The following is a 14,676-nucleotide window of genomic DNA, read 5'->3' as shown; positions in this document are numbered from 1 at the left end:
GATTCACTAGTAGACAGCCTGAGGAGACAGCACCCCAAATCGTGCCACTGTATCCCCACAAGCCAGGAGCTGCTTTATGACAAAGTAGCAGACACCCTCAGCAGCCTGTCCCAAGACCACTCATTGGGCTCACTGCAATCCAAGCAATTTCCAAGGGTTTGCACCCAGCTAGGATCTGCTGAAGTTCTAGTTTCAGGCTTATCTGGTCCGACTCTAGATGGGTCCTGGCCAGTGCTCCCTCCCACGGGAGAACCGAATCCTCTGCACTCACTGACAGCAGCACAGGCCTCCACGTCTGCTGTTCCCCTCTACTGCCAAGTCTCTCTGCAGGGGTCGCCAGCAACCATGACTGCGCGTCCCCAGGTTCCAGCAGCTCCCCTCACGATTGAGCCTGGCTCCAGGTGCAGGTGCCACCAACTACTGCCTTTTTTCTTTTTACTCTCGCTGTGGGCTTGGATTCAGACTTCAGATTCTCTCTTCCTTCTTGTCTTCTTCACGACGTCATACTCCTGCATCTATCTGGATGGTGACTCTCAAAGAAGTTGTTTTCTTTGCTGTTTACTACTGTGCCATCTTCCTGGAAGTCCCCCCATGCAATCCTAAAGTAATCAATAAATCCAACCAAATCCTCTGCCTTTGAAACAGCCTGGTCCAACAAAACTTACTATAATGCCAGAGATCTCCTATATCTGCCATTTAGCACCAGTGGTTAGTGCACGAGATAGTGCAGCTCTAGGACTCAGGCCAAGTGACAAAAGAAAGAAAAGCTGACACACTGAGACTGTGAAGTCTGTCACAAGGCTTTGGAGTCAGATGAGCCCTGTATTCAGGGTGGCCTCAGAAGCACAGCTATGTCAACAAGCGACCAGAGCCCATGTATGTGGATGAAACAATACTTGCTTCCTTACATGGCTACTTGGTATTGTATAGAAAAACACCAAACAAAAAGCTAGAATTAGCTGGTTCTGTATTTTAAATATACAGAAACTGCACCCCTCCACTGATAATGAATTTCACAACAGTAATGGCTGCACAACAGTAATCACTGCAAATAGAAGGAAGCACATGATTTCACTGTTACACTGTAGACATGTATCAAATTATCAAATGGTATGCCATATATCAGTATAATACTTAGAAACTTGGCTGGGGATATAGCTCAATGACACAAGTGCCTGCCTGGTAAGCACAAAGTCCTGGGTTCCACTTCCAGTACCATCAAAAAAAATTAGAAACTAAAATTCAAAACTTAAACATATTAAAAGGTAGATTTTATATTTTTTTCAGTACTAGTATTAGATACACTTCAAGTGAAATCAAAATACAAATTCAGACATAAAGTTAGAGGTGATTATACAAATGAAAAGACATAAAATAGTGACTTACATGTTCTTTCCTGGAAACTGCTGTCTTAAGGAGGTAACAAACAAGTGAAAAAAAAAAAGCTACAGGAGTGAGGGGAAGAACTTTTACTCCTCCAATCAGAGGAGCCGATACCTACCATGAGCGCCCACTCCTTCACCTTCTGGAAGATCACTCTGCGCCCCTGTGGCATCCACGCCACCAGCACCGTCACAGCCCGGATGGTGAGCCAACACACATAGAGACCACAGGCAGCTGTGTAGAGCTCGTGGATCTTGGCAGTGCCCGTCCAAAAGGACATGAGCCAACGGCCAGCAAACACTGCAAACAGAAAGGCTGATGAGCTGTGCAGCTAGATGGAAAGAACCATAGCCTGAGGTCCCAAGAGCAATCCTGCAGCACCGAAGAAACCAAAAGAACACATTCTTTAGCGTGTTCAATTACTTCATTAACTGTACACAGCTTCCACAGGAAGCATCCAGCAGGGAAAACCCTCTGGAAACGTACACTCCAAGGCGTCACAACAACGACCTGTTCTTTCTAGCCTGCGAAGGCTTCAGGGGACTGGTGCTTCCACTGTTTTGATCAGCAATTGAAATAATTATGGCTCAAAGAAAGGAATATACATTTACAATTGACAACTATTTGTTTTGATAGGATCTGTTCACTTTTTCTAAGTAAAAGCAGCATGTAATGATATCCTAAAATGGGTCTTTGTGTGAGAATTTTGTAAAAGTTTTTTTAATTTGTGTTTTTATTTCCAAACATAAATTCAAACTTAAATTACAAAAAAAAAAAGCACACAAAGTGGTTAAGATAGAAATGTCTTTTCTACTATTTGTGCTGTCAACCCTTTCACTATTTAGGAAGATTTCAATTAATATACTTTTCCCACATGGCTCACTCATCAAGACAGAAAACTAAAGCTTACTTTAATAGAATGAGTACATTTTAAATCACAATAATCAAAGAGTGCTAAAAGAACCAAGAAAAAATTACCACCATCTAAATGTATTAAAATGTACGACCCACATTGAGAACTACCTAAGAAATATTAGAAATAAATTCTATAGCGTATCCACATAATCTCTCAGGCAAGACATTTATTAATTTAGTAATCTGTTTACCTGATTACTTCTTAATAAAGTGAGAAAGAACAAAAATCTAAATTTCTAGTATATTTTTCCCCTAAAAATTGCCTTCTCAATCCGGTGGTATTATTTTTGAATATTCACAAAAAGCTGGTGACTGTACTGCTTTCCATGCATTATCTCATCTCCCTGCAAAACGCCCTCACCCAATGTAGACACATTCTCCCTTGTAAAGATTAAGAAACCGGGTTCAGCTGGATGTGGTGGTACATGCCTGCAATCCTAGCACTCGAAAGGCTAAGGCAGAAGGATTGCTCAAATTGAAGTTCAAGGAGCCTAAATTGCATGGTGAAACCCTGTCTCCAAAAGACAGACAGACAGAAACTAGGCTTGGTACAAGAACCCTGCCCAACTCCAAGCAGAGTACAGCTGCATTTTAAGGCAGGTCTGGGTCACAGAGGCCATGTTCTTCTCTGTCAAGTAACACTGCCTCCAAGTCAAATTCAATTAGCTTCACAGTCAAGCCTTACAAACCACAGATTTCTTGCAAACTGATGAAACTGAATGTAAAAATAACTTTTTTTTTCTTTGTGGTTATGAGAATTGAGCTCAGGGACTTAGGTATGTTAGATAAGTGCTTTACCATTGAGTTATATTTCCAGGCCTTTTTACTTTAAGTTATAAAAAGTTGCTAAGTTGCCAAGCCTGGTCTTGAACTTGTGACATGCCTTGGCCTCTTATGGAGCTAAGTAGAGGCACATTGCCATGTATTCAGCCAAAAATAACACTTTAAAGCCAAATACAAGCTGGAAGCGTAGCTCAGTGGGAAAGTGCTTGCCTGGCAGACATAAGGCCTTAGGTTTGATCCCCAGCACTGCAAAGTAAATAAATAAAAAGACAAATGCATGTAAAATACCACATGAAAAGGCCTATGTGCACATTAATTTGAAGCTATCAAAGTAATCACTGATAAAGCTGTAGAAAGGTTTAGTGCTCTCCATATATTTTTACACCAGGGTTTGTCTTTTTTGTATTTGAGATTCATTACAAAATTTAATAGCCACTTTCTATTCTACATTTCATATATTTTTCATCCAAAAATGGGTTTTGAGAAGATCGAATTCATATTCAACTTGTAGTAACTACACAATTTTTAATTTATTGCTACAGAAATGTAACCTATGGGTGGAAATAGTATCCTTACCACTCTTTAATGTTTGCCATCAGCTAACGGAAGCACTTCTATGATGACAAATTACTCTTTCTACTATACAGTAGAATCAGATTAAAAGGAAATGTTGACTTAACAATGTTAATGAAACTAAATTATTCTCACAATCAAATTCAAGTATGAAAACTAGATTTCCTTCTTTATTTTTAAAACTATTCCTGGCAAAAACACAAAAATGGAGCATCAAAGCATAAATGTAAACCCTGTCCCACATTCAAATGCTGAGTCTTCTCAGCACTGTGCTTTCACACAACCGCACACAGTTAACAGGCTTTGCCATCTTCACAGCTCTGATCTGAGCAGGAGGGAGCTGTATGCAAAGTCTTGAAGTCAACAATTATTATGCAAAAAACGGTAAAATAAAATGGTTACCAGTTAAAGGTAAAATCTGTTCCTTCAAATTAGAAAAAGTTTGTTTTGTTTAGAAACTTGAAATTAATTTTCCTATCTGCTCTTTCCCAGCCCTGGAATTCATGGGGAAAAACTTAATGCAAGTCTGATTTATAAAATTATACTGAATCAGTATTATTACCAAGATAACTCAGAATCTAGGTCTGACAGAGCTGAAAATTAACTTAATAATTACTTAAGTAGTTAACACCTAGCAATATGATTTAGAATTTTCTGGCAGGCTATATATAAACAGTAAATAACAGCAGGCAAGCTGGTTAATGACCTGGTCATTAATCCCTAACCTCTGGGGAAGATGACAAGTTACTACACATATTCAACTGAAGTTGACTGATCTCTTAAATGAAGAAATGCTGTTCATGTGACATGTCTTACAAACTCAATGCCAGAAAAAAATGAGGATTCGTGAGCAGCAGATAGTCAAGGGAAACAGTCTAGCTTCATTTTACTCTTGATCAACAGTATGAATGGGTAGAAAAGCAACATCACTGATGTTAAGAGACTTGTTTGAAACATTTACTTAAGTCACACAAATGATTGTTTGAAAATTCATACTCTAAATATGCAAGAAAGCTGAGTGATCACAGGTACTCCCTCTTCTAAAATGAACACATAGCTATCTTGATCTTGCCCCCTTGTGCTTCAGCAGAAATGAGTCCAGGAAGATTGAGTCCTCATCAGCCAGTACCCCACACTTGAGGAAGGTGAAAGAGTTAAGTGTCTCAAGTTTCTATCAACGGAAAGAATGAAGCACATCTGTGTGAAACACCTCGGCATAGCAGCCACAGAGCAGGCTGAGCTCCTACCTGGTAAGGTAAGGCAGATGAGGCTGGCGATGAGCAGCGTCACACACATGAGCAGGATCAACACCAGAATCTGTGAGGCAAACAGAGACAGCTCAGGCACACTCTGTGCATCTCAGGACACCAGCTCCGCAGGGTCGACACAGTTACATAGTTCTCCCTCTACAATGACCGCCTCAATTTGTATTTCCAGGTTTTTTGAACTTCACATAAAAAGGGGAAGTTTTTCAATTTTTTAAAAAGACAGAGTCCTGCTACTCTGTCTATGCTGGTCTTGACCTGTAGGCTTTCTTCTGACTTAGCCTCCCCAGTATCCAGGACTGTGGGCCCCCAGCACTGAGCAAGTAAAAACTCTTTTTATTTTGGTAAAATTACCTATAACCTAGCCCGAAAGTAAATTAAGTGCCTGTTTTCATATATTCAGATACACCCACAACTCAAAAAGCAAACACTTTGTAATCAAAGAGCATAAAAATAAAACATATCCCTCCTAAATTTTCCTTTCTGTTAATAAAAACAAAATGTTACAAATTCAAAGTATTTGCCTTCTTAGCACACCAAGGTGCTTACATCCCTCGAATGCTCTGTGGTGACAGGAACATACACCTCTACACTGTCTGCTACAGTGGTCACTGGTCACATGCAGCTGTTGGGCACTTAACATGCGGCTGGTGTGAACAGAATTTCACACTTATTTATTTGTAATTAAACTTAAATGTATACAGTTGCAGATAGCAAGAACACGCTAGCAGTACCTGTCCAAAACGCCATTAACCGAAGCCAGCAAATACTGCCAACAGAAGGCTGACGGGATGTGCGGCTAAGACAAGAGAACTGTAACCCTGACGTTCTAAGAGGAATCTCACAGCACCAGTGCTAAGCGTGCTGTCAACACACTGGCCCTCTGGGTGCAGTCTGCACTGGACCTACCCTGAGAGGGAAGTTTAAAGGCCGGCGGTAAGGCTGAAAGCCGACAGGCCCTCCCTGCTGGAGGATGGCTTGGTGGGCGGCGTGCAGGCCTTCCCCCACCACGGGAAGAGCGTTGTTATTTCGAGCATGTTGGTTATTGTTCACTTGTTGATTTGCACTGTTCTCATTTTCTTCCTGGTCTCCCAGTAAATAGGAATGAAGATCCCTGTGCAAAAATCGTATCAGTGGAAAGCTGAAAAGTCTCATTTCAGGTCAGAACAAAATGACAGAATATTTTATTTTCTTAATATTTACTACGAAGCATAGAAGATGTCCATGAAGAATCTGCACACAGCACTGTTACCTCAATCTGGTCTAAATGTTGGTACCTACGTCAAAGTAATCCTTTCTAACCTTAACGTGAGCTAAACTGTAGGATAGCCTACAAACAACCTGTCTCATGTTTGCTTCAGCCAACATTTAGCCAATTCCTTCAGGAAAGAAAGCAGCAACTATAAAAGTTCATTTCCAAGTTAGTTTCTTTTTTTTGAGACAGGGTCTCACTCTGTAGTTCAGGTTGGCCCTAAATTCACTATGTAACCCAGGCTGGACTTAAACTCACAGTGATTCTCCTGCCTCAGCCTCCCAAGTGCTCAGATTATAGGCATTAGCTACCACATCCAGTTAGTCTCTTAAAAGGTGAGCTACTTTGCACTACATTTTTTTTTGCCCTGTGTAATAGCATAAAAAAAGCTTAGGATACAGCAAATCTTGGTAAGAAGGTAAAAATATGCATTTTAAATTTTTCATAAAAGATGGACAATTGTTAAAAATAAGTATTATATATATTTGCATATATTACCCAATTATCACAGGCTGAAACTAATTTTCCTGAGTGAAGCATGCGACATACTTTGTTCAGACAGGTTACAAAAGGACAGAAGTGACACATGCTCAGGGAGTGGGCTGTCCATACTCACAGCAAGTACCCAGCGGTGACCGTCCACGCACGCACGAGTCCCTTCAGCCACTGCCTGGTATGTCCCTGTTCCAGTAATGCTGGCAAGACGACCTGGAGGAGCAGCAGCTCAAGGGACAGTTCACTCACTGGAGCATCACTGAGATGATGACAAAGAGTCGTGATTTAAATGAGAGCCCTGCTTTCCACATAACTGTATTACATACTTCACAGAATTAGGGCAAAGTACAAAATGAACTCAGTCTGGCATGCCTCCTACTCATCCTCGCTCACAGTCATACAAGACTTCCCTCTGATCCTCAGGTTCATAAGCGTGATGATTGGGTGTTCATGCTCTGTGCATGACATGTGCCTCCTTTCAACCTTGTTACGACCTCGGCACATTACCCGTCTGACATGAAGAAAAAAAAAAAAAAAAAAAGAAAAAGAAAAAAAAAAAAGAAAAAAAAAAGACTTCCCTCTGAACTCTGCCTTACGGCTCCTGCCGCGCTTGCGTGTACTGCACCACGAAATACGCTGCCACATAACTTTCCTTCTCCACACAACCTTCCTCCTTAAGCATCGTCCAAGACACCCTGTTCTGCTCCACCGCCTCGACCTGGATGTGCAACGCTCCCCACTCTCTCCTCCATCTGCGCTGCTCCTTGGGTAAAGGTGCAGCACTGTGAACACTCCCACCCGGGACCACGTGCTGCGGAATGGAGACGACCCTAAAGGACAGAGTGGCGGTCTGCTCTGCGGGGGCTCTGAGAATCACACTCAGGACCTCACACTTGCCACACGGATGCTGTGCTGTTGAGCTATGGCCCCAGCCCTGGTGATCTGTTCTGGTTAGGGAAACAAAACTGCGATCTGGATTTTGAAAGACACTATGAAAGGATTGCCAGGCAAACATGGAGAAGGAAGTCACTGAAAACAGGGAAAGAGAGCAGCAAAACAATGCTGACAGATTTAAGGGTAGTGGTGGTGATGAACCATGGCCACAGCGGGAACTGAAGCCAGACAACACCAGCGAACATGCTAGAGAGGAGCCCAGGAGGACGCTGACCCAGGGGTTACCAGACCTGGGTATGACTGTGCAAATTATGTTTTTCTTTTATTGAGGGGAGGTCTCACTCAGGTCTCAACTCCCTAGCTTAATCTCATAAATGCTTGGACTAGAGGTCTGGCCCTACCAGGTCCAGCTGCTACAACTTTTATCTAATTAATTAATTTATTTTTTGAGATGGGGTCTCACTATGTAGTTCAGGCTGGCTTTGAACTCTCAGTAATCCTGCTCAGCCTCTCTGAGTGCTGCAATTACAGGCATGCACCACTATGTCCAGCACTGACAACTTTTAAACAGGAATCATACAATCACATTTCTAGAAAATCTAAAGGCAGCCTTGTTGAGGATTATAAATGGGGAGGAAAAAGGAAGGCCCAAACCAGGAGGGTAGTAACTCAAATGGGATTGGTAAAAGATCTAAGGGAATTAGCACTGACAAGAATTAAAGATGTAATAGAGGCTGGCAACACAGCTTGATAAAGCACCTGCTTAGCACACATAAACCCCAAGTTCAATCCACAGTACAATAAAAATGAAAGGCTTAAAAGAAGTAAATTTGAAGAAGCAATTCAATCTGCCTGCATTTCGGATAATGACTATGGAATAATGCAAATCACTAAACAAGAGAATATGGTAAGAATAGCTGAGATTAGATTTCCAAGTAACTTAAAATTTTAAACCAAAAAGAGATTTTTCCATCTGTAAGCCCTGTACCCTAATTTTAGTCCATAATTAAATATATACTTTTGGCTTCATTCATATGATGTGCTTTTCAAAATAAAGATGATGTTCCTAACACATTCTTAGAATAACCAGTAAAGCACTTCAATATGAACAAAGTATTACTTTACAGAAAAATAAAGACTTCCTTTGGAAGACATATTAAGTTTATGTGATCTGGAATATGATAAAGCATTAAGTGTCAGATGATTCTAACAGCTGTGGAAGTGAATGCGTTAAATGTCTAATATAATCTGAACAGCTCCCTAGCAGTGATAACTATTAAGCTGAGCTTTGTGGCTTACCTATAGAGCATGACATTGTAGGGGAGAAAATGCGGCAGCAGACTCTTGATGATCCGGATGGGAAGCCAAAGCATCAGGAGGACAATGGAGCCGAAGACTATCTGCAGTGAGAGGTCAGAGGTGACATCGTGAGAGGTGTCACCCGTGCAGGGAGGCAGACTCTGAGCACTCAGCCCGCTCTCACCATGGCAAGCATGCGCGCACCCTACACATCACCCTGGGGCGCTCTGTGTAAGATCACATCCCTAAGACAGCAGTTCCCTGACCAAAAGAACTCTCCTAGGTTGTAAGGAACCACAAAGCAGAGTTACCTGCGACTGAGTAAATCTCCCGGGAGTCATGAAGATGTCATCCAGTTTAATATGAATCATAGTTACTGTATTTAGGATTTTATTTTGGAAAAACTTGGATTTAACCACATTAGTTCTTTCTCCAGTAGGGAAAAAACTGTGAGATCCTTCTGTTACAATAGTTTAGTTTAAAAGCCAGTTAACAAATCTCAAAACAATGGAATCATCTGCTTACCACTGACAAAATAAATCTCCGGAGATGCCTATAAATGGGCAAGTGGATCATTTCCTGCACTGGGTTGAAATCTGGATCATTCAAATTCCTTAGAAACCATAAGACACCAGGTCGAAGTACCTGCAAATATTTTTAGAAGTTATAAATATCCATCAGTGTCTTCAGGCTCTGTACATAGGCTAACACAACAGAAAAATAGGCCCCTGAAAAAGTATTTTCCCATCTCAATTAAGCTCCAGAAAATTCATGTGGTTTTCATGGAAAAAGAAATTCCTAAACCACAACCTTTATGAAAACTATTCTGGTTTTGATGGTATTTGTTGCTTTTAATCATTCACTGGTAAAAACACTCAGTTCAACTGGTCAAAAACCTGGATCTGAGATGAAAATAAAATCCAATCATTGCTAGATACTATGTTTTATCTCCTGGTGAAAGGATAATGTTGCAACTTTACATGTCCTAAAAGCAAAGCCTGGCTCCAGTTTTACAGTCCTCTCCAGGACAGTTATCTTGACCAAGAAACTCTGCAGCCTCACAGCGTCTTCATTTTCTCACCTGTCTGTATCTCTGGCTGAGGGGTAACAGGCAACAGGCAAGTCTGGATGCCAGCGCTGCCAGGTCCAGACCCTTGGAGTGGCCCTAAAAGCATCTCATCCTCCCAAACCTCTACCTCTCCATCTTCCAAATGAGGCAGTTACAATGTATGATGTATCTAAGGTCCTCACTCCCAAGTATGAAGGCTCTGTACTTAAGCTCACCACATTAAAAAATTAGAAGGCTGGCAAACATTTTAGACTTGACATACTAGAGTTTTTAATAACCCCATCACTGAATTTGCTTAATCTCCATTCATTTCAAAGACAGAATGTGAGCCTACATCATGGGATTCAGAAAGCTTCGGCCCCACCTTGTTCTCTCCTCCAGTCTTTCAGAGAGCAAAGCACCCTGAGAACAGCATTCTGTGCCTGCTCTGTGCCCCAGAGCTGCTCCCCCAGCCCTCACAGGTGCATCCCCAGGCTCAGCAGAGTAACCTGACTGGTTTGATAGCTTTTTCACAGGACTTGTGCCTGCGTTTCCACCACCTAACAGCATCCAGCACAGACTGGCACAGAGTCTGAGATACATTCTTATCAATTAATTACACACAATCTGCTTCATTTTTAAGTCAATAAGGACCAGATTCAGGTTTTTGGGGTATTTTGTTTTGTTTTTATTTCGTTGTCTTTTTGAGACAGGATCTTGCTATGCAGTTCAGGCTGGCCTTGAGCTCACTTTGTAGCCCAGGCTGGTCTCGAACTTGCAATGATCCTCCAGCTTCGGCCTCCTGAGTACTGGGATTACAGGAGGACCAGATTCTGAAAACAGGATTAGTGAAGATGCCCCTCTGGTAAATGAACTGGAATCATACAGACCCTCACTATAATTCTACATTTAAGAAACCACTTCACACGTTCAATTTTATAAAACTGTTATCTTTTAGGCTTATTTCCAGTATTACATTTTCTTGAATGAAGTTTGAAACAGTCACTCACACAAAATTCCAAGAGTTTATGTTAGTAGATGAGAATGAGACATACCAAACAAAACAGTGTAATCATATTTAAAACTTCTAACTTGGCAATTTTTGACATAAAACAACTGAAAACAGATTAAAAGCAATCCAAATTCCTCTCTCAGTTATTCCTTTCTTGGAACAGTAAAGAAGATGGAAAAATTAGGAAATCAATCCAGCCTCTGAGGCAGGGTCAAACAGAAGCCCCTTTCCAACACGCACAGTGCCAGCATTCCCACAGAACTGACCTCCCTGAGCAGCAGGATGAAGGAGGCGAAGTAGAACACATACACCATCCCCACCAGCCAGTGCAGGAACATGGTGGTGCCTGGGGCCGACTGAAAGCTCAGCTCTCGATCTTTCAGAGTAGCATCAAACATTTCCTAGGCCAAAACCAGACAGACAGGTGAGAGAGATCTGCACCAACTGCTCAACTGCTTTTATTCGCCAAATGAACATTTCCGTCTCCTGAGAAACAAATAAATAGTTACATACATATGGTATGATGCTCTAGGTCTGCAATTCTCTCAGTGCTATTTCAGGGTTACAGAACTGTATGACGGAAGACCAGAAACTATGTCGAAAAGGTGTATCTAATTCTTCAAACACAAAAATGATAAATCAATTGATGAATAAAAACCTCACAAATACTATTTTATAGTAAAAAAATCATTTCAATGGAAGATCTTACTTCGTTGGTTAGAATAACGAAAGTTCAACTTACCAGTGAACAGATATCCAACCACCAGCCACAAATGAGAGGGAATACTCCAATTTCTACCACCACCAGTAAAGAGACCTTGAGTGAAATAAAAGATCATCAATATCACCCAAATGTAGAAGACACTGTTTCTAGTTTTAACTTATAATAGGAATTACCTTAACAACAATATAGCAGACTCCCAGTAAGCGGCGAGACCTATGAAATTTAACAAGAGTTGCCAGGCCCTATAACAGCTAGTTAAGGAAAAAGTGAACATTTGAGGCAGTTAAAGAGGTAACTACTTAAACTTCTTGGACGACTTTATTTCACATTTTGTATAACAGGACAAGAAAAAAGAAAATAACTTAGTCAGTATGAGAACCACACTATGGAATGAATATTGCGATACACCCAAGATGATCCATTAAAGGATACATGACAAATTATCAGCGTTATTGCTAGAAGTATATACCCAACTATGGTTGTGATTAGGCCTTCAAAATGAGATGCTTGGACCTAAAAAATAAAACATAACAAAATTAAAACTAACTACTTTACATGGCATATACCCTGTTTTATGACTGTGGTAAGCAACCTATATGACTAAACTTGAACCAACCAAGAAATATAAAACTGCATAATATAAAACTAGATGACACCTCTGCAACCGGACTCTCCTCTACACAGACTGCATTTATCAGTAAGGAACAAAGGAAAATTAAAGCCCAACACTTTCCCCAAGGAGCCAAAATAACAGTGAGGAGAGTGCAATCTGCCAACATTGGAAGCATCCTAACCCAGGCTGTGTGCCAGTCCTACTGTCTGGGTGCGCAGTCCCACCCACCCAGGAAGACGCCAACTGCCGCCTTCCTCCCATGAGGAGTACCATTCCACTGACTTACAGAGAGTAAGAATTTGGAAAAGACAAACGCTGCCACCTCATCTGTTTTGATTCCTGAGTTTGTGATAGCAAGTGGGAATTACTTATCAAAGCATTTAAGTAACCCTTTCAAGCTTTTGGTTGCAACTAGCAAGAATCAAAGGACTTTGTGAATAGTGGAAGTTTCTGAACATGCTCTCCTGAGATTCATATACACAAAGTAAACAGCAAATTCCAGACAGGCAGCTCTTCCTGAAAAGACTAGGTCTTTTGAGAGCCCCCAGAAAGTAATGCATATAAACATCTACTTCTAGAAAAGAATGATAAAATGTCAACATTTAAGCAAGTTCTTTTAAAAACATGAAGGCTATCACTACAAGATAGTCCATTCCTTCTTTTAAAATCACCAATATACTGTTCCTTTTCTACATTCACTCAGGTCACCTGGAGGAAGAGGGGGCAAGGAACACACAAGTTCTCAAAGCAGGTGGGAAATCAGCCTGCAGGAAACTCCTTAGGCTGCCTCAGGCCTGCCAGTGGGGAACAGAGCTCGACAAGGACCTCACAGCACACTCTGTTAGCTGGCAATGGGGTTCTATTTTGTTTCATCAACTGTGAGCTTCAGAAGAAACAAACAAATAAGATCACACTGCTGACTGTTCCTTGGTAGAGGGCAGACTAAGAAATTATGATTTACTCAAAAAATATCAGCTTTGAAAATAACTAATGAAAGTAAGTTTGTAAAAGTATTATACTCACATGTTCTTCAAATCCCAAACCAACAAGGGAGAAATGACCAATGTGGTAAGGACAAAATGCTAAAAGGGAGGAAAAAAACTCAATGAAAACCACACATCAAAATGATGAACATCCCTCATATGACCTCCCACTAAAAGGAACCAGGGTTTCTTTAGAAATGGAAGAGTTCATAGCTGGGTCAAAAATGTGCTATACCTGGGACATTTTTTCTAACTGCAGAATAACAGTTATTAAGGCAAAACAGGTCTATGTCAAAAAAAGAAAGAAAGAAAAGAAAAATCACTGAGAGCCACAGGCCTTAGAAAGAATGGCGAGGACTGGGGAAAGCGGCTGTAGCACAGCAGCTGCCTAGATGCACAGCGCCCTGTGCTGGACTCTGATTGAGACTGAAGGTGGGAGGGTGATTTGAGCAACTGAAAAAACTAATGATGAAAACTGCTAGAAACATATAGAACATATACAAACCCACGAGCCCTTATGTTCAAAAATAGAAAGCCCAAATTAACGGGGGGGCGGGGGGGGGGGAGCAACGTCACAGAAAACATTAGAAGCAATTAGCATATTAATGCAAGAACTAAAAACATAAATTTCTTACTGTGAAACTGACAAAAGGAAAACACTGAGCTTCTCCTGAGACTGAGTGCAGGTTAAAAGAATAGTCCTCACTGATAAGAATAAATCCTTCTTTTAAAAAAACCCAGTCAATAAACATAAAACATGACAAGATGTGCACTCATAATTTCCCAGCACCCAGTAATGGACTTGGACAAGGATCACTAAGGGCTGATGAAGCCATCAGAGATGAACAGTGGCCACTGCACTGAACAGCTCCCCTCAGATAACCCTCTCCAGGGAAAAGGAGAACAAGACCTGGGCAGGGAGGGTCAGGCTGTTCACTGATAAAAACGGGTGAGCCAACCTTGTACACTTTCCCTTATGTCATGTTAGTGCCCTCAGTGACAGGGAAGAACGTGTCACAAATACACTAAACGGGATCAAATGGAGCCCTTAAACACAATGACCTTCAGACACAAAGAAGGGGGACTGCAGACATTCAGGAGGCAGCTGGTTAGACACAGACCACCACATGACGTGCAGGGCACATGACCTGAACTCACCAACTAATCAATGGCAAAATGGGTGGGGCATGGGGGCAAAACGAAGAGTATTACAGATTAAAGCAAACTTAAGACAACATAAAATTAATGTGTGGACTAATAAGTAAACACATAATGATGATGATGTGCAGACCTTATCTGGATCTTTATCCAAATAAACTAACTGTAAAGTGCCATATAACAGGAAAACTTAGGAATTTAAAATATAAATCTGATCATTTATATAAATTCTGACAATTTTGCAAGATGTAAAAATGACACTATAATCAAAAAAATTCC

At 41.1% G+C, this 14,676-nt stretch overlaps 1 protein-coding gene and 1 non-coding gene across 2 annotated transcripts in view; one reads left to right on the top strand and one right to left on the bottom strand.

The window, feature by feature from the left end:
• Marchf6 (membrane associated ring-CH-type finger 6) overlaps positions 1 to 14,676 on the bottom strand; it is a 74,405-nt gene that overhangs the window by 19,838 nt on the left and 39,891 nt on the right. Inside the window, exons 11-21 of the mRNA XM_063257963.1 lie at positions 13,280 to 13,338; positions 12,076 to 12,156; positions 11,817 to 11,885; positions 11,662 to 11,736; positions 11,186 to 11,320; positions 9,385 to 9,504; positions 8,860 to 8,960; positions 6,788 to 6,925; positions 5,829 to 6,033; positions 4,902 to 4,971; positions 1,502 to 1,683 (exon numbers count right to left, since the gene is read on the bottom strand). Coding sequence (XP_063114033.1) covers positions 1,502 to 1,683; positions 4,902 to 4,971; positions 5,829 to 6,033; positions 6,788 to 6,925; positions 8,860 to 8,960; positions 9,385 to 9,504; positions 11,186 to 11,320; positions 11,662 to 11,736; positions 11,817 to 11,885; positions 12,076 to 12,156; positions 13,280 to 13,338 — 1,235 coding nt within the window. The remainder of the gene's footprint in view (positions 1 to 1,501; positions 1,684 to 4,901; positions 4,972 to 5,828; positions 6,034 to 6,787; positions 6,926 to 8,859; positions 8,961 to 9,384; positions 9,505 to 11,185; positions 11,321 to 11,661; positions 11,737 to 11,816; positions 11,886 to 12,075; positions 12,157 to 13,279; positions 13,339 to 14,676) is intronic.
• LOC111755896 (small nucleolar RNA U13) lies at positions 7,082 to 7,183 on the top strand. Its single transcript, XR_002790433.1, has one exon. It is a non-coding gene; the product is annotated as a small nucleolar RNA U13 (small nucleolar RNA).

This window comes from Cavia porcellus, unplaced genomic scaffold (genome assembly GCF_034190915.1).
Source record: "Cavia porcellus strain 051 isolate PalLab524CR breed Dunkin Hartley unplaced genomic scaffold, mCavPor4.1 scaffold_11, whole genome shotgun sequence".
Taxonomy (NCBI): domain Eukaryota; kingdom Metazoa; phylum Chordata; class Mammalia; order Rodentia; family Caviidae; genus Cavia; species Cavia porcellus.
This window is presented reverse-complemented; position numbering and strand designations above follow the sequence as displayed.